At 39.5% G+C, this 20,998-nt stretch overlaps 1 protein-coding gene across 3 annotated transcripts in view; it reads right to left on the reverse strand.

Moving 5' to 3' along the window:
- Positions 1-8,591: 8,591 nt before the first annotated feature.
- ppp4r2b (protein phosphatase 4, regulatory subunit 2b) overlaps positions 8,592-20,998 on the reverse strand; it is a 91,928-nt gene continuing 79,521 nt past the window's right edge. For 2 of the 3 annotated variants that reach the window (XM_063067900.1, XM_063067901.1), the window contains 6 exons: positions 19,875-19,968; positions 18,107-18,144; positions 17,933-18,013; positions 16,594-16,734; positions 15,505-15,752; positions 8,592-13,875 (listed from right to left, as the gene is read on the reverse strand). In XM_063067900.1, the coding sequence (XP_062923970.1) occupies positions 13,583-13,875; positions 15,505-15,752; positions 16,594-16,734; positions 17,933-18,013; positions 18,107-18,144; positions 19,875-19,968 (895 nt within the window). In that variant the 3' untranslated portion in view covers positions 8,592-13,582. The remainder of the gene's footprint in view (positions 13,876-15,504; positions 15,753-16,593; positions 16,735-17,932; positions 18,014-18,106; positions 18,145-19,874; positions 19,969-20,998) is intronic. The other variant, XM_063067902.1, reaches the window with a different exon arrangement.

Genomic DNA, 20,998 nt, shown 5'->3' on the forward strand with positions numbered 1-20,998 from the left:
TGTATGCCAACTGTGAATGATCTATGCACTTAGATCCCAAGATCCCTCTGTTCCTCCACACTGCTAAGAATCCTGCTATTATCCCTGTATTCTGCCTTCAAATTCGACTTTCCAAAGTGTATCAATTTACAACTTTCAGGATTGAATTCCATCTACCACTTTCCAGCCCAGCACTACATCCTATCAGTATCCTGTAGTAACCTACTATACAACAACTTTCTATCATCTGTCAACTTCATGTCATCTGCAAACTTACTAACCCACTTCTTCATCAAAGTCATTTATAAACACCACACAGAGCAGGTGCCCCAGAACAGATTCCTGTGGAACTCCACCAGTCACCAACTTCCAGGCAGAAAATGCTTCATTTACTACCACACTCTGCCTTCCATGGACAAGCCAGTTCTGAATCCATGCAGCCAGGTTATCCTGGATCCCATGTCTCCTGACCTTTTATCATGGGGGACCTTGTCAAGACGGGTTACTAAAATCCATATACACCACTACTCTACCTTCAACAATTTGTTTGGTCACTTCCCCAAAGAATTCATATAGGCTCATGAGACACCTCAAAGATGCTGACTATCCCTAATCAGACTATACTTTGCCAAATGCTCATAAATCCTATCTCGAAGAATCCTCTTCATTAGTTTGCCCACCACCGATATAAGACTCACTGCTCTATAATTCCCAGGATTATCACTATTATCTTTCTTGAACAAAGGAATAACAAAGATTGCCATCCTCCAATCTTCTAGTAAGACTGCAGTGGCCAGTGAGGTTGCAAAGATCGTCACCAAAGGCATAGTATTCTCTATCCCCACTTCACATAGTAACCTGGGGTATATCCCATCCGGCCTGGGGACTTATGTTTTCAAAAGTTCTGGCATATCCGTTTTCTTAACATCAACATGTTCCAGCATATTAGCCTGTTCTAAGCTGATCTCACATTCATCAAAGTCCCCCTCACTGGTGGGTACTAAAGTGAAGTATTCATTAAGGACATCCCCTATCTCCAGGCACATGCTTCCTCTTCTATCCCCCATCAGTCCTACCCTCCGTTTTAGTCAACCTCCTGTTCTTCATGTGTATGTAGAATGCCCTGGGGTTTTCCTTAATCCTACTCACCAAGGCCTTCTCATGCACCCTTCTAACTATTCCAAGTCCATTCTTAAGCTCCTTCCTACTACCTCTTAACTCTCCAGAGCTCTTTCTGATCCTTGCTTCCTACTCCTTAATGTGCTTCTTTCCATCTCTCAAATAGATATTCCACATCGCTTATCAATCATGGTTCCTTAGCTGTACCATCCTTTCCCTGCCTTTATCCAGAACCCTATGCAAGCATTCCCTGAACATCTTCAACTTTTCTGTTGCACATTTCCCTGCGTACACCATTACTAATTTACGCTCCAAGTTTCTGCCTAATAACATCAGAATTCCCCTCCCACAATTAAATAATTTCCTATACCATCTGTCCCTATCCCTGTCCAAGGCAATGTAAAACTCAAGGAGTTGTGATCACTGTCTCTGAAATCGTCACCCACTGAACTGTCACCCAACCTGGTTCATTGCCTGGTACCGGACCCAGTATGAACTTTCCTCTAATTGGCTTGTCTACATATTGTGTCAGGAATCCTTCCTGGACACGCTTAACAAATTCTGCCTCCATCCAAACTTTTTGTATTAAGAAAGTGCCAAACAACTAAAAAAGACTTAAGGGAAGAAAAGATGAAATAGGAAGGTAAGCTAGCCAACTATACCGAGAGGATACCAAAAGTTTTGTCAGATATATAAAGAGTAAAAGAGAAGTGTTGGCGTGTGGCCAAGTAGTTAAGGAGTTCGTCTAGTGATTTGAAGGTCGCTAGTTTGAGCCTTGAGCAAGGCACTTAATCACACATTGCTCTGCGATGACACCGGTGCCAAGCTGTATGGGTCCTAATGCCCTTCCCTTGCACAACATCGGTGGCGTGGAGAGGGGAGACTTGCAGCATGGGCAACTGCTGGTCTTCCGTACAACCTTGCCCAGGCCTGTGCTCTGGAAACCCTCCAAGGAGCAAATCCATGGTCTCATGAGACTAATGGATGCCTAAAAAAAAGAGGCAAGAGTAGATATTGGATTGCTGGAAAATGACACCAGAGAGGTAACAATGGAGGACATGGAAATGGCGGACGAACTAAATAAGTACAGTATTGTACAGCAGTCTTCATTGTGGATGACAGTAGCAGTATGCAGGTAAATAAATCACCTGGACAAGATGGAATACACCCCAAGGTTATGAAAGATAGCTAAAGAGATTGTAGAGGTATTAATAATGATCTTTCAAGAATCACTACTCTGGAATGGTTCCAGAGGACTAGAAAAGTGCAAATATCACTCCACCCTTAAAGAAGGAAGGGAGGCTGAAGAAAGGAAATTATAAGCCAGTTAGCCTGACCTCAGATGCTGGAGTCAATTTTTACGTATGTGATTTTGGGCTACTTTGAAGCACATGATAAAATAAGCCAAAGTCAGCTTGGTTTCCTTAAGGGGAAAATCTTGCCTGACAAATCCGTTAGAATGCTTTGAGGAAATAACAAGCAGGATAGGCAAAGAATAGGTGGATGTTGTGTACTTGGATTTTCAGATGGCCTTTGGCTGGGTGCCTCACAGGAGGCTGATTAACAAGATAAGAGCCTATGGGATTACAGGAAAGATACTACCATAGATACAGCATTGACTGATTGGTAGGAGGCAAATAGTGGGAATAAAGGAAGCCTTTACTGATTGGCTGCCAGTGGCTAGTGGTGTTCTTTTTACATTGAATGGTTCAGATGACAAAATGATGGCTTTTTGTCCAAGTTTGTAGACAATACAAAGATAGGTGGAGGGGGCAGGTAGGGTCAAGGAGGCAGAGAGTCTGCAGAAAGACTTTGACAGGTTTGGAGAATGGGCAAGAAAGTCGCAAATGGAATACAGTGTTGAGAAACGTATGTTCATGCATTTTGGTGGAAGGAATAAAAGCATAGACTATTTGCTAAACAGGAAGAAAATTTAAAAATCTAAGGTACAAAGGGACTTAGGATTCCTTGTGCAGGTTGAATTGGTGGAGAGAAAGTCAAACGCAGTTTTAGCATTCATTTTGAGAGGACTAGAATATAAATGCAAGGATAGGGCTTTATAAAGCACCAGGGAGGCCTCGCAGAGTATTGTGAGCAGTTTGGGACCCCTTATTTAAGAAAGAATGTGCTGGCATTGGAGAAGATTCAGAGGAGATTCATAGAAAGATTCCAGGAATGGAAAGCTTATTGTATGAGGATCAATTGATAGCCCTGGGCCTTTACTGGTTGAAATTTAGAAGAATGCCGGGGGGGGGGGGGGGGGGGCGGAATCTCAATGAAACCTATCAAATGTTGAAAGGCCCAGATAGAGTGGTTGTGGAGAGGATGTTTCGTATGGGTAAATCTGGGACCAGAGGGCACAGCCTCAAATGGAGGGGTGTCCATTTAGAATGAAAATAAGGAGGAATTTCATTAATAGAGGGTGGCGAACTTGTGGAATTCGATGCCGCAGGTGGTTGTGGAAGCCAGGTCATTCGGTGTATTTGAGGTGGAAGTTGATAGGTTCTTGATTAATCAGGGCATGAAAGGTTACAGAGAAGGCAGGAGAATGGGGATGAGATTGAAATGGATCAGCCATGATGCAATTTCAGAGCAGACTCGATGGGCCAAATGGCCTAATTCTGCTCCTATATCTTAACATCTAATATTAAGGCAGATGAAGTCACTGATGACAACAGCCCTGTTATTTTAGCACCTTTCCATAATCTGCCATCTGATTTGCTCCTCAGTGTCTCTGTTGCTATAGAATATCAACAGAGTGATTGTTCTCCTCCTGTTTCTGACTTCCACCCACCCTGACTCTGTATACAACTCCTCCATAATGTCCACCTGTGCAACTGAGATACTTTCCCAGATTAACAATGCCGCTCCCCCGACTCTTTTACCTCCCTCTGTCCCCTTTGAAATGTCTGAACCCTGGAACATTCAGTAGTTATTTCAGCTCTGTGACAGTCAAGTCTCTGTAATGACCACATCATAGTTCTATGTGCTGACTCATGCTCTTAGTTCATCTTTCTTCCTGTTACTACTTGCATTCTAATAGAAGCATTTTCAACCCTTTGAACTGATTGCAATTATGCCCCATCAACTGACCATACTTTCTTGGTCTATCCTTTCTCTCGAGTTTTACACCCACTGCCACATCCCCTAACCTATAACTCTGGTTCCCATCCCCATGCAAAACTTGTTTAAACCCCTCCCGATAGCTCTAGCAAAACTAGCACAAGGATATTGGATCCACCTTGAGTTCAAGTGTGACACATCCCTTTTGTACAGGTCACACCTTACACAGAAAGGATCCCAATGATCTACAAATCTGAAAGCCTGCCCACTGCACCAATTCTCCAGCCACATATTCATTTGCCGAATCATCTTATTCTGACCTTCACGGGTGTTTGGCACGGGCAGAGATCCAGAAACACTGGAGGTCCTGCTTTTCAGTTTCCTGCCTAGCTCCCTATATGTGCTCTCCAGGACCTCATCCTTTTCCTACCCACAGTATGTTGTTCGTACCAATATGTATCACCAATTCTAGCTGCTCACTCTCCCCCTTAGAATCCTTTGAATTCAATCTGAGATGTTCCTGGCCCTGACATCTAGGAGTCTCTTTAACGCCCACAAAATCTCCTAGCTGTTCTGCTAGTTATTGATTCCTCTATTACAACCACTTTCCTTTTCTCACCCCTTCCCTCTAAGCCACAGAGCCAGGCTCAATGCCAGGGACCTGATCACTGGACCTTTCTCGTTAGGTCATCACCACACCCGAACAGTATTTAAAAGCAGTATACTTGTAATTGGGGGGAGGGGTAGAGAGAATGACTACAGGGGTACTGACAATCAGTCAGCTACCTCCCCATTCTTCTGAATGAGATGAAGGTCATCCAGATCTAGCTCCCTAACAAGGTCTGTAAGGAGCCGCCTATGAATTTATAACCTTCATAATTTTATAATCCTAGGTCAACCCTCAACCTCTTTTGCTTCAGAAAAAAAGTGCCAGCCCATCTAGTCTCCATTTACAATTCAAGCCCTCAAGTCCCACCAAACTTGAGAATCCATTCTGTACCCTATCTAACTTAATGACATTTTTTCTATAGTAGAGCAACCACTGCATACAATACTGCAGGTGCTCTCTCACCAATATTTTGTACAGCTGTAAAATCCCAAATCTTGACTATATGCTATGGGCCGTTTTGACCTCCCAGTCAACCTGTGTCACCACTTTCAGAGAACTATGTAATTGTAAGCCTAGGTCACTATTCTTCAACATTCCTTAGGGTCCTGCCAGCCACTGTTCATTTCTTGTCCTGGTTTAGCTTCTGAAAATGCATAACTTCACAATTGTCAGTTAAATTTCACCTGCTATTCCTTTCTCACTTTTGCAGTTAACCTAGATTCTGTGGAAACCTTCTTCAATATCTAGTATGACTGATTTTGGTGTCACAAAACTCATTAATCACACCATCTACATCCTCATCCATTTCATCGATATGTATTACAAGCAAGGGGCCCCAACAGTGATCCCTGTGGCGCGCCAATGATCACAGATCTCCATACTAAAAAACAACCCTTCACAACCACCCCCCAACTTTTCCCACCAAGCAAATGGCTAGCTCATTCAGAAACCCATGTGATCTAACTTTACAGACCAGCCTACCACCTGAAAAAAGTTCACACTTCTACCACCCTACTCTTGCCAGTTCTCTTATCTTCTCATCAAAAAGTACAATCAAGCTTGTAAGACAATGTCCCGTGCACAAAGCTATGCTGACTATCCTTAATTTGTCCTTGCCTTTCCAAATTCAGAAAAATCCCATCTTACAGATTCCCCTTCAGTCAATTATGTAATACTTACTGACTTGTAGTGCTCTGGCTTGTCCTTGCAGCCCTTTTTAAATACAGTAAAAGCTTATCACTATACTCCTTGCCCATCCTCTGGGCTCCCCCCCACCCTTTCTTTCTCCCTAGGCCTCCCGTCCCATGATCCTCTCATATCCCTTTTGCCAATCAACTTCCCAGCTCTTAGCTCCATCCCTCCCCCTCCTGTCTTCTCCTATCATTTTGGATCTCCCCCCCCACTTTCAAATCTCTTACTATCTCTTCTTTCAGTTAGTCCTGACGAAGGGTCTCCGCCCAAAATGTCGACTGTAGCTCTTCCTATAGATGCTGCCTGGCCTGCTGCATTCACCAGCAATTTTTGTGTGTTCATTGACCACCTTCCAATCTTCTAATACTTCACCTGTGGCTAACAGAGACATTAGTATTTTTCCAAGACCACAGCAAATTTTCCCTCACTTCCACCATATTTGAGGATATACTTGGTTTGTCTCCAGGGAGTTATCCATCCTTATGTACTTAAAGACCACCAATTTCTCTTTTGTAATGTCACTGTTTCAGGACATCACTGCTATCTTCCTTGAACTCACTACCCTTCACAGTAAATAGCCAAGTATTCATATGAGACTTCATCGCTCTCTTGTGGCTCCACACATAGACAACCACACTGATCCTAAAGAGAACTTATTCTCTCTCTCTAGTTACTGATTTGCTCTTAATAATTTCCAAGTTTATATTATACCTAATGAAAATCATTCCAATTTCTTCTTTGCACCTTTATTAGTGCATGTTTTTGTCCATTCAAAACCCTCCATAATTTTGAAACTTTTCTGTAATGCTTCTCTATTTAAGTCTATTATCACAAAGAATATCTTTGCTATTATTCTTCTCCAAATTAGTCATCCCACTCAATCCCCATTTTTGCTCTCATCCATTTAAAAATCTCATTTTCATAGTTGTGATCCATTTGAGATATTGCAGAACTTCTGAGAAAGCTTTAAGATTAGTGACCAGACCCAAACAGATGTTCATATGCTACATCGTAGGCTGACTGCTTCACTTCAGCTGCGATATCGACTCTCCACATCAGAACTCTTCAACCTCCCTACATTGAATGAACACAAAAAACCTCTCAACCCAGAGCCCCTCATACCAGTGTTCCTCTAATTTTTACTTTGCTTATATAGTGTAAATATAAGAAAGTGTAACATTCCACATTAGTATGTTTTAATATTCTATCTTCTAACTATAGTCAACTGAAAGGATCAGATTGATTGACTTCCTCTCACGTTTCCAATAAATTCCTGTTATGCCAAAACAGGGCTGGCATGGATACAAGTCCTTCAGCCCAACTTGTCCATACTAATCAAGATGCCCAGTGAAGCTCCCCACAATTGTCCACGGTTGGCCCATATCCCTTTTAACCTTTCCTATCCACATACCTGTCCAAATGTCTTAAATATTTGGATTGTACCTGCCTCAATCACCTCCTCTGACAGCTCATTTCATATACACACCACACGCATGAAAAATATTTTCTCCAGCTCCTTTATAAAATCTCCCCCTCTCACTTTAAACTTTGGTCCTTTAGTTTTAATACCCTTTCCCTAGGAAAATGACTATGCATTCACCGTATCCATGCCCCTCAAGATTTTATACACCTCTATAACATCTCCCCTGTCTATGTTTCGAGGAATAATGTCCTTGCTTGTCCAACCTCTCACTGTAACTCAGCCTCAAGTCCTTACAACATCCTTTTTCACTCTTTCCTCCTTAAATGGCATCTTCCTACAGCAGGATGACCAAAATGACGCACAATGCTCCAAGGTGTGGCCTCACCAACACGTTGTACAACTGCAACATACCAACTCCTACTCTCAATGCTCAACTGAAGGCCAGCATGAAAACATGCATACCCTGTGACAACGTTTTCAGAGAACTTTGTACTTGTAACTCCTGTCACTCTGTTCCACAACACTCCTCTGGGCCTTACCATTTACAATGGAAGTCATATGCTGGTCTGACTTCCCAAGTGCAACATCTCACACTTATCTGGATTGAATGCCATTTGCTGTTCGTCAGCCCTCTACCAAGCTGATCAAGATTCCACTGTAACTTTTAATATAAATAATAGACAACGGGCCCAGCACCAACTTGAGGCATACCACTGCTTTTCACTCCAGAGGCCTGTGACCAATCTTCCAGTATAACCCTTTGTTTCCTACCATCAACCCAAATAGACAAACACTTCGCTTGCTATCGCTGGATCCCAGCATAAAAGGTGCACATAGCAGTACAGCCTCTGTTCAGCAATGAAGTACTTTGCTGAAGTATTTGGTTGACTGACTAATATTTCAGTATATGAAGCAGGTGATCACAGCAAACATGTTCACATATGTAAAATGTGTTCCTGTGGCAATGAGGAATCTTGGTAAACTTCAGCTATCTACAAATGGACCCATGCCAGCAATTACACACAAAAGTGAGGAAAGTATGTCACAGTGCTAGCCATTAAAACATCAACATTTTTGTTCCAGTTAATAAAACTCAAATCCCCAATTTCAAGTAAACTGGAAGTTAAATTTAGATGATCAGATCAGGTCACTTCCCAGATTTAAAGATGGTTATTTTCTGAATCAACTGTAAACAAAAATAGGCAATCACCTGGAAAATTCAAATTAATAAATTTGACTGCATTTGAGGCAAGCCATGAAAAATTTATTCTTACAATACCGGTACTCCATCCATTGCAGTGAACATCCACACCCTACATTTGTGCACCATGATATTCCAGCCACAAGATGCAGTACAGCAACTTTGACAGGCTTATATGACACTTCCCAAATCTGCCACCTTGAAGGACAAGGAGAGCAGAGGAAAATTTGCCCTCCAAGTCTTACACCACTCTGACTTGGATCTATTGTCTCCCCATTATTACTGGATGAAAACCTAGAACGCCATCACTAAAGGCACTGTGATAAACCTGAGGTGGTCCAGGGCAACAGCTCACTACAACTTTCTATGGCAATAATTTATGTTAATGAAGTCCATCCCTTGCAATGGCTTAAAAACAAACATGAGGATCTAAAAAAAAGGCATATAATAAGGGCAACATTATGGTAGTATTGGAGTATTTTAATACACAGGTAGATTGGGAAAACCAGGGTGTTGCTGCATCCCAAGATAGAGAATTAGTAGAATGCCTACAATATGGTTTACGAAAGCAGCTTGTAGTTCAGCCCACTAGAAGAAAGGCAAGTCTGGAATGGGTGGTGTGTAATGAACCAGATTCGATTAGAGAGCTTAAGGTAAAGGAATCCTTAGAAAACCGTGATCATAATAAGATAGAATTTGCCCAGCAATTTGAGAGAAGCCCGTCAGATGTAACAGTATTACAATGGAGTAAAGGGAATTTCAGATTTATGAGAGGGGAGCTGGACAAAGCTGATTGGAAAGGGACACTAGCGGAGATGACAGATCAGGAATGGCTGGAGTTTCAAGAGGGAAATTCAGAAGATGCAGGAAGTATTGTAAAAGGGTGGATGAGGCAACTATGGCAGACAAAGGAAGTCAAAGACAGCATAAAATCAAAAGAGGGCATATAATATAGCAAAGCAGTGGGAGGTTAGAGGATTGGGAAGTTTTTAAAAACAAAAGGGAACTGGAAAAAAAAGCCACGAGGAAAGACAAGCTGAAATCAGAAGGCAAGATCATCAAAAATATCAAAGAGATAACTAAAGAGTAAAAGAGGTGAGACTGGTTATTGGACCACTGGAGAGGATGTAATGAGGGGACAGATAACTGGCAGAAGATCTACTATTTTGCATCATTCTTCACTGTGGAAGATACTAACAGTATACCTGAAATTCAAGAGGCAAGGCAAAAGTGAATGCAGTTACTATTACTAATCAAGTGGTGTTTGGGAAGCTGAAATGTCTTAAGGTAAATAAGTCACCTGGACCAGGTGGACTACACCCCAGGTTTCTGAAAGTGGTAGGTGATGAGATTATGGAAACATTAATGATCTTTCAAGATTTTGGAATTGTTCAAGAGGACTGGAAAATTGCAAATGTCACTCCACTCTTTATAAAGGGAGAGAGACAGGAGAAAGGATATTTTCAGCCAGTTAGTCTGATTTCAGTGGTTGGGAAGATATTGGAGTCCACTATTAAGTATGAAGTTTCAGGGTTCTTGGAGGTGCATGTATAAAAGTAGGCCAAATTCAGCACAGTTTCTTTAAGAGAAAATCTTTGAGGGAATAACAAGCAGGATAGACAAAGGAAAGTCAGTGGATATTGTTTATTTGGATTTCCACAAGAGTTTGAAAAGGTGCCACACATGAGGCTGCTTAATGAGATAAGAGCCTGTGGCATTACAGGAAAGATACCAGCATGGATAGAAGATTGGCAAGAGGCAAAGAAATGGAATAAAGGACCCTATTCTGGTTGGCTGCCAGTGAAAAGTTGTGTTCCACAGGGGTCAGTATGGGGATCCCTTCTTTTCACATTCTATGTCAACAATTTGGATGATGGAATTGATGGCTTTGCGGCCAAGATTGAAGACAGTACAAGATAGGTGGAAGAGCCAGTCGTGCTGAGGAAGCAGGGAGTCCGCAGAAGGACCTAGATTAGGAGAATGGGCAAAGTTAGAAGATGGTATGAGGTCAAGCACATTGGTAGGAATAAAGGTACAGACTATTTTTTGAATGGGAAGAAAATACAAAAATAAGACCTGGGAGTCATTGTGCAGGATTCCCTAAAGGTTAAATTACAGGTTGAGTTGGTGGTTAGAAAAAAGGAAAGTGCTATGTTAGCATTCATTTCAGGGACTAAAAGAGCAAAGATATAATGATGAGGCTTCATAAGGCATTGGTCAGACTGTATTTGGAGTATTGAGAGCAGTTTTCGCCCCCTTATCTAAGAAGTTATGTGCTGACATTGGAGAGGGTACAAAGGACATTCAGGAGAATGATTCCAGGAATGTAAGATTAACATACAAGGAGGGTTTGATGGGCCTGGGCCCATACTCACTGAAGTTTAAAAGAATGAGGGGGGTAGGGGGGAAATCGCATTGAAATCTATGGAATATTGAAAGACCTAGACAGAGTGGATATGGAGACGATGGTTTCTTATAGTGGTTGAGTCCAGGAGACTAGAAGGCAGCCTCTGAAGAAACTTCTTTAGCTAGAGGGTGGTGAACCTGTGGAATTCATTGTACAGACAGCTGTAGAGGCCAGCTCACTGAGCATATTTTAAGTATAGGTTGATAGGTTCTTGTTTAGTTAGGCTATCAAAAGTTTTGGAGAGAAGGCAGGAGAGTGGGGTTGAGAGGGGTAATAAATCAGCCATGAAGGAATGGTGGAGTAGACTCGATAAGCGGAGTGGCCTAATTCTGCTCCGTCTTATGGCCTTATGATTAAAATACCAAAGTTAACTAACCAGAGTTTTGACTGTTCAGCAAGTGGATGTCAAGTTTGTAGATAAAGCAAAGAATAAATGCAAGACACCCCCAAGCTGTTTAAACTGCATCAGATGCACTACTGGAAGCAAACTCTTAATAATTTTAAAAGGGATAATTCACTGGAACTATGAAAGAAAAACTAACAGATGAGAGGTGGCAATAGATTTCTGTGAAAAGCATAGGCATGGTTTGCTGCATTACACAGGAAATAAAATTTAATTAAAATTGCATTACCATTATAGTTTAACTGGTGTATTCTAGAATCTTCTCAAATATTACTAATCAATATTACTATTTCTAGGTGTTGAATATGTTCTACAACGACAAGATGGAATGAAATGGGTGAGAGGAAAAGGTCAAATCCAAACTTGATTTCTATCCATACAATTCTGAGTTCTTAGCTTGTAAATGTGACAAACTCATTAACCCCATTTTCTTTTTTATTCAATTGATTGAAAAGTTGGTCAGCTCAAGTGTTACTAAGACAACCCAAGTTATGGTTAGGCTGGTGTGTTAAAAAAATACCCTAGTCCTTCACCCCCAAGGCAGAAATGTGCACAAAAATCAACCTGTTTTTCTGTACTTTTAAAGCTCTCCCAGTGATACTAAGATCAAGATTAAAATTCAAAAACATTTTTGCTGATCAGATTGGTAAAAAACTTGTGAAACTATTGTTTAATTAGCAACTTAAGATGCATATCCTTTGCAACCACAGCACTGAAGAGAAACAATGTTACAGCGCTTATGCATCCTGTAAAATTTTACATACCACTTAGGATGAAGACTGTTAATTCTCTCATAAGAAAATTAATTTAAGATCCCACAAAACTATATCTTTAGAATATTCACTTTAACAAGTGCAAAATACTACATTCACAGGAAAAGACAAAACTGACAATCTTGTCGATTGCCAGTTACGTGCAGTCATTATGGTCTCTGGTAAACCTGTGCAAATTTTATCAACGGGAACTGGAGTGTATCTCCAGATTGTGTCCAGATATAACATTTATTGCTTTATATGAATACTGTATTGAAAGCCATAGCATTCAGTTTACACACAAATTATACAATTATATAACGTGTCACAAAGGCAGTGAACAATTACAATCTACAAAATCTACTTACAGAAATTTAAAAATTCTAAATATCAAAAAGTACAGTTGCCAGAAACAAGTACAAACTTGACAGCCAGTAATTGTGAAAGTTAGTTGAAGGATTTTGAATATACAAGTTGGAAATCAGAAAACATCACAAGTACAGGTTATCGTTTGTGCTTTGAGTTCTCATCTCCAAAGAGGTACAATCACTGGCTGTCAATATGTAGTAGCATGTTCAAAAATATCTTTCACTTCAAAATTTTGTACAAATCATGGTGGTTCAATGCACCTCCTAAAATTGTATTACCAGTATACAAGATCTGGCACAATACCAAATTAACAGGTTAATTGCCGTAGCTCTTCAATGCAGTCAGTGGTATAAGTGTAACATTGCTGCCTGCATGCTACAAGTATTTTAACTGAAATGATCTTAGTCAAATATTCACAATGTTCTAACCACTGAGCATAAATTGAGCAACTACTTCCCACCTTTTGCAGCTTGAACAGTGAATAAAAAAGCATTTATTTTGCAACCAAAACAAAATGATCTTGAAACAACTCTGCAGCTTTTGTTTCACATTTATGTGAACCACATACTCCCTTTTTGATTAATCAATCCCATCAATGCAGGATCAGAAGTGAAATGATGTATAATTTAGAGTTTTTCCTGGAATGTGTTGTAACCTTCGGTTTCAGCAGTGTTTTAAGAATATGTATTAAAAGTTGAAACAATGACTATGTAATTAAATTTTGAAAGTTTAAAAAAACTAACAAAAATTATGGTAAACGGCCTAGTCCAATTAACTGCAAAACAATTTGACAATTTATACTTCTACTTTCCAGTTAAGAACTTTCTCTAAATAAAAATCTATTCTTAACCCACTGATTTGACCAAACAAAACAAAAAATGATGGGAGCAGTAGATGAGATATAAAGGAGCTGGTTTCACAGTTCTCATCTAGCACAGCTCTTCCTGGGATCAGCAAAGGTCTATCCCTCCTCGTCTGCAAAACAAAGGTCCACTTTATTACATAAAATTTATACAGTGTAAAATCAACACCTCATGGAAAATACAGCACAGATAATCTCTATTCTTAGTCCTGTTCCATTGGTTCTTCTGTAACATCCGCACTGTTCTCCATTGGGCTCTCAGAAGGCATTTCTGGAGTTTCCGGTGGAGTATCTGGTTTTCCTGCAGTGCTGCAGTCCACACTGTTACTAACAGTGTCAGTATTTTCACTGATTTCACCTGCTTTGTAAGTTAATGTCTTGGTTTGGTCTGATTGGTCCATTTGATTTTCATCTGAAGTCTTGATATTTTTAAATGAAACATCAACTTTCTCTTGATCAGATTCAAGCAAGGCTTTCACTTTTGCACTTGACGGTTCTGTAGATATACAAAATATTGTCAGAAGTCACTTCACTGGTGCTATGTGCAGTGAGTACATTTGTAGTTAATATTGATCAATTGATAATGTACTGATCTCAGAAAAACATTCATAAGTTCAAGGGACGATTGAAAGAATATAGTCATAGTTTAAGCAGCATTGTAAAAGCACATGCAAAAACGCTGAAAACATACAGGATATCACAAGAATACAGAGGACAGAAGAAATCCATTTTATCCTCTCCCAGAAGATTAATGAGCAATTCAGTGGGGAGAAATGTTCAGGCTTGATGGTGCTAGTGACTGTGTTGGCCAGCGAGCTGGTCCTATCCGCCTGTATTTGGCTCACAGCCCTCCATACATCTCCGAGCTCATCTCGATGGCTTTTAAATGTTGCTAAAATGTCCACCTCAACCATTATTTCTGGCAGCTCAGTCCAAATAGGCACCACCCTTTGCATGAACAAGTTGCTACAGATGGCCCTTTTGCCTCTGATCTGAAACCTATGTCTTGTTGTTTTTAAACATCCTTTCCTGGGGGGAAAAAAAATGAAACATTCTTTCACCTTAGCTATTACCTCCTCTTGATCTTATGTGAAACATCAGGCAACCCATACAATCTCCTACATCGCAGAGAATAAAGTCCTAGTCTTTGTAACCTCCCCTTGGAACTTAAGCCCATAAGTCTAGGCAACATCCCGGTAAATCTTTTCTGTGTTTCAATTAATAACATCTTTAACAGGTTGACGAAAACTGTGCACAATACTCAAAAATGTCTTGTAAAACTGCAACAACACTTCTTAGATCCTATGTTCAATGTCCTGATTCAAGGCCATCGTTCCAAATGTCTCCCTTCACCACCTGTCATACCAGTTTTAGCAAACTAAGTACTTACACTCCTAGATCCCACCATTTCGCTAAATTCCCCATGCCCTACTATGAATTGACCTCACAAAATGCAATACCTCACATTTATCTGGATTGAAATTCATTTGCCAATCCTCAATCCATGTCCTTTGCTCAAAATACCTTCTAATTTTTCATTACCCTCTATACCAACCACACCAACACTCATTTAGTAATATCCATAAAATTATTAACCATGCCTTGTACATTAACATCCAGGTTTTACATAAATTTAAAAAAGATCTCAGCACCGACCTCTGTGGCATACTACTACACACGGGCTTCCAGTCTCAGAAAGAATCCTCAATCATCACCCTCTACCTTCTATTACTGAGCCAATTATGAATCCAAACCACAATCCTTCCCGGATCCCATGAGATCTAACCTTACAGACTAGCCTGCCGTAAAGGGTGTTGCCAAAGGCCTTACTAAAGTATATAGACATAGGTTTACTATAGACATCCCTGAAATGCAAAGTTGTAAAAAAAAAATTCTTCAGCATGATACAGTTGATTTGATTCAAACATTATCGTGCAGCAAGATTTATTCTAAGAGTTCAATATGCATTTAAGAAATGATTCTAGTTTTGTGTATTGCAGTTAGCATGTAAAGACTGGAATAATACCAGACTCATTAACAGTTTATTTTAATAACATTGCAAAATGTGCTTTTTAAAAGGGTATTTCTGCTGACCAGTTTATGTAATATTTGAGCTATACAGTACCATTTTTATCTACGTTAGTTGGATCAGTAAATTCACTGGCATCTTTGGCTTCTTCCTGTTTTCTCGTTTTCTCACTTTCTTCAGGCATTTCTGAAGAACCCTCAGAATGTACGGACTCGTCTTCCTCATTTTCCTTGTCAAATTTCAGTCGTTTCACTTCAGGAGCCTCAGCTTCCATTGTATCCTCCAAATGTTTATTTTTTGAACAGCTACTCTGCATGTCTTCTCCATGGGATGTGGGGGAATCACTGTTCAAATACAAATACATATTCAAAGGATTCAAAGTACATATATTATCTATGTATGCAGTATTGAACCCTGAGATTCATCTCCTCCACGGACAACTATGAAAGCAAAGAAAACCATGGAACTCGTTCAAAGAAAAACACCAACCCCCCCCACCCCCACAAAAAAAATCATGTAAACGGCAACAAGATCATCAACATCACTCCCCCCCATGCAAAAATCAAATCATGCAAGCTGCAAAAAGAATGAGCTAAAACACAATATATTTAAAAAAAACAACACAAAACCAATGTCCATATTGAGTTCAGCTCAGTGTTCAATATCTGCAGGCTGCCCCAATTCAAAGATGCCCAAAGCAGGAATTTCTTCCTCTCACCCCTCTTTAAGATCAAGCTTAAAACCTGCTTTGACCAAGCTTTTGACCAGATGAGATGCTTGATTACATGGTGACGCATCTAAGGCAGGGGTAGGCAACCTTAAGCACAAATGATTTTCTAGCATGCGTTATTCATTAATTTGAGGCAAAACATAACTAGATGTATTTAAATGGATAATTCCCATATTTCAAGTTTTTTTTATGGCATTTATCTGGCCCACCCTCCCACTCATTAATACGCGATCCAGCCCACAGAGGCAAAAAGGTTGCCGACCCCGATCTAAGGAATGATTACTGTGTTATAATACTCGATAACGAAACCAGATTCTGTTGGCAAAAATTTATATTGGTGCTGAACAATGAAAGAAACATGAGCATGACATATACATACACTTTGAAAATGATACTTCCCTTGGTATTTTTTTTTAAAACAAATACTAACCAATCTATTAATTTAGAAAATATACCTATGAGATTTGTCTTCCGTTTGTTGCACATTTAATTCCCTGTCAGAACTGTTCAGCAAACCGTTTGTAGTTAAAGAACTTGATAACGAAACTTTTGATCGGCCCAGGGGTCTTGGAGTGCCAGGACCATTGATATTAGATCTGAAAGCAAGATAAATACTTCAGTAAGCACGAACAACTGCAAGGATTCAATTAGACAAAATGATTTCTGAACAGGAATCAAAAGTTAAACATATGTATTAAATTTAATTTCATTTTGATAATGCCACTAAGCACATTTTCCCATAAAGCTAATGCTTTGCATTCAGTAATGAACAAAATGAACACATTTATGGCGATCTATGTGCACTGCCTCAATACATTATAGCTATGTCTCATAGCTCAGAGCTATATATAATCTTATAGCTATGTTACCACCAGAGGGCTCCATATTTTGAATCCTTCTAACTGAAATTATTCACAATTTCAAACAAATGAAGTCCTTTGGTTTAAGTAAAGCCAATCCAGCTGTTAAAAGAAAATTTGAAGTCCACTGAATTTTTTGGGTTGGGACATTGGTAAACATGCTCAATTTATTTTCAGGCCTCAAAGCAATAGGAAGTTTATTTCATAGAACTTGGAGAGTTATCACTGGAAACAAGTATTGAGATCTTTATCCAAGGCCTTGTTTGATGTTAATGTTTTATTTTTTATTTAAAGAAACAGCATACCTTCTGGTCTAATAAACGAAGCTGCCCAATTATACTCATGCCACCAATTAACCTACCAACTCATACATCTTTGGAGTATGGGAGGAAACTAACACAAAAAGGAAGCCCACACTGTCAGAGGGAGAACGTACAAAGCCCTTACAGGCAGCTGCAGGAATTGAACCCATGATACTGGAGCTGTAGTAGCATTACAGAAAACCGCTATGTCACCGTGCTACTCTGCTTCTAATGCAAACAAGCATTTGAGTGTACTGAAACCAGCAACTGCACACAAATCCAATCAACACTTGTAATTCTACAGTGACTGCTGTGAAATATCTCACCCACCCTGCACTTCATGAAAAATTCCTCACCAGGTTATGGCAGAATTTCATTCCCATGAACTGTTTGTAACCACACAGTTCAAAGTCAGAAATACAGCCATGAACTAAATTCCCAGGTGGCAGAAGATGCCTGCAGACCCAGAGTCAATGACAAAGTCGTACTGCTGGTCTCCCAAAGGATTATTCCTATGTACACGAGTGTGTGTTTGTACACTGGGGAGGCCTTATATTCACATTTGTTATCATCATTGTAAAAGACAGCCATATATAAATAAGTTTCACAAAACAAAGCAGACTGTAGCTCACCTATCTGTATAAGCAGTATGGCTTCCTGACAGCATGATGCCATTCACTCGATTCAAACTATTTGAGCCAAAGTTGTACTTCCTAAGAAAGTCAGGGAGAATTCAAATCTTTGAAGCATTAAGCAATTCTTGTAATAAAATTATTGAACAGTAAAATGTTTTTAAATTTACTTACTCTGTTGAGGGATACACACAGCTGACAACCATAACGTTCTGTAATTTACAAAGTAAAAGTGTGTGAGATTAAGGACAATTCTGTACCTAAAATCTTGCTAATATTATGAGGTACATTCACTGCAAATATTTCAAACCAAATATATCAGCACAATTGCAACAGATGGAGTTCAATCTGCTACACTCGATGTCACCCACACAGAACCCAAGAAAGATTGATTGAAAGCAATAGAGGGAAGAGGTTTGGATTCCTGTATACACAATTAAAGCTACAACACAAGTATAAATTTAAAATGAATAGGAAGTAATTCTTCAATATTACAATATTAACAGAATTAGATTTCACACACACAGGAAAAGATACATGTATCTTTGGTGAGGGTACTTAAAAGTATAATTTCCTGACATCAGGACTTCAAGAGTTAAATTACAGAGCTCAGAACAAATGAGTCTTGAAGTCCATGGAATCTGAAAATCAAAGATAGCATAGAGCAAAAGAAAGAATCAAAATGATTTGGTGGGTAGAAATCCTAAATTGCGGTATAACCTTATAGGTCATGAACGATATCCAGAAGACTCCCAACTCAATATGCTAAAACCTTTGGAAATGGGATCAGTTGAAAGCAGGGTAATTTTGATTGCTAAAAGTAAGCAAACAGGCGTGGAAGTTCTGATGAGTCATGTTCCAACAGCATAGCAGAGCTAGGACAGCTTGACTTCATGAATCACCCATTTCTGTTTTTGAATTCCTAGATATACGTACAAAGCCTATTTTCTAGCACGACGCAACTTTTATTTAAAGAAAAGGCAATTATTATCTTGTATTCATTTTTTTCTACTTGGATGCTTCCTTAACCTTTTGGCAAAGGCCATCCTTTCAATAAACAGGAAACAGATTACATGTGCACAAGCAAGCTGGTATTCATTCATTAAAATAATAATTACACTCCTAAACTGCCTTGTCTGCAACTCAATTTAGGGCTGTAAAAAACCCTGCATAAAGCTGTTCTTTTTTTCCAAAAATATGTACATTCTTTTAAATGTACTGTTTATATTAATGATAAATCATTCATTTACATTCATCCATACATCAACATTTGAATAATTTTTTTTTACAAACAGAAGTGAAAAATGTGTCATGAACTACTTTTGCTTACAAAATGGAAGCGTTGATCCCTGATCAATTAGCATATGTACATGACGAACTTTAGATTTTGGTTTTCAGAACCATGAGGTGGATAAAATATTCTAGAATTTTTCATAGCCTGGGAGCCAATGGCAAGGCCAGCATTAATTGCCCATTCCCGATTCTCTTGAGAAAGCAAGCCAGCTTCTTGAACCACTAGAGCAGTCCTGATGAAGATACTCCAATCCTGTTGGAAACGGCAAATCAGCAATAATTTAGATTGGTTACAACTTGAGAGAGGAACCTTTTGGTGGTACTGTCTCCATAAACTCAAAACCCTAGTAATTGGATATATGAAGGATAACAGAGTAGCCAAAGTAACTGGACCCCTGTTGATGGCACTGGCCTCTCTGCACCGATGCTGGAGGGTACTCTGTTCTGGACTGTGTCAAGCTTCAGAAGAGGGAGACCAGGAGTTAAATTACTCGACCCAACATGATCTAACCTACCCACAGCTGTGGAAAATATTGTACTAATCCTCAACCTTTTGACAACTGAGGATTTTGTGGTATAATTAAAAATTGGATGCCTGTGGATTAGATAGCTGGTATCAAAGTTAGTTAATTTCTAGATTCTTGGTTACCTTTTCAATTCCTCTGAGAAATTTGTCTGTCCCAGTGTAATTCTTCTTAGGATCAGTAAGCAGCTCACATAGACGCTGGATTGTGAAGGGAATACTGTAAGCATAAACAAGTACATCATCTATTAACCAGAATATCAATTGAGAAGAATTGGTATTGGATTAAGTGCAAAGTTGGAGATCTGAAGGAGACCAGTAAAACAGATGTTCATTTCCTTATTAAACTAGACATTTCTTAAGCAAATCTGCCTTTCTTACATACTGTTCTGCCAAACTAGGAACCTGAGACCACTAGGACGCAAGCTGGCCCCGTGAGTAGAATTAAAGCAGCTATGTGCAACAAGGTGCTTGTTTTGACAGATTGGCATAATTATTTTAAAAACCTGTTACTCAATTACTTTAATCAACCCATTATATATTATCAGTGTTTATGGCAGTACACTTCCTCCAGAGAATTAAGGTTATGGCCTTGTACATCAGTTCAGGACCAGAACATGTAAATCATTGGCAATTCAATGCAATACACTGGAGTACTGTCATTAGGGAACTGCTTCCAATCATTATACTTATGTTTTAAAAAATACATAAATAGTCACAGAACAGTCATTCTCCTCTTACAGAAGGCTGTGTGTTTCAGAACCATTTTCAGACACAAGAATCTAGGCCTGCATTCTTGTGTGGTTCAGCTGCTCTAAGTACCATCTTTGGTTAAGAAATCAAAACAAAGCCCTGCTTAAAAGCAGGAATTCTCCTCACGCTGTCCTTCAAAGTCTCAAGTGGACTATTGAAGAGGTTAAGATTGAAGGGTGGGCTTATTATTGCACAGTTGTACTGCTGCTTTCCCTCTGCTTTCACAAAACCTGAAGGAAATAGCTACCAACGTGCCAAGGCCAGGAAAATACTGATTGCTTAGTATATGCAGCTATTTGAAACCTTATGGTCAAGGGGAAAATACTTAACTGATGATGTAAACAACTGGCAAAGCTGCACACTTTTACAATAAACAATCTGCTCTTACAGTATATTTTCTATGTCAAAGAAACACCCCATTTGCCTCATTTATCATCTCACTCATTCAACTTGAATGACAAAGCTCCAAAGGAGTGACAACTGATCAAAACCATTCA

Source organism: Mobula hypostoma, chromosome 15, assembly GCF_963921235.1.
Source record: "Mobula hypostoma chromosome 15, sMobHyp1.1, whole genome shotgun sequence".
Taxonomy (NCBI): domain Eukaryota; kingdom Metazoa; phylum Chordata; class Chondrichthyes; order Myliobatiformes; family Myliobatidae; genus Mobula; species Mobula hypostoma.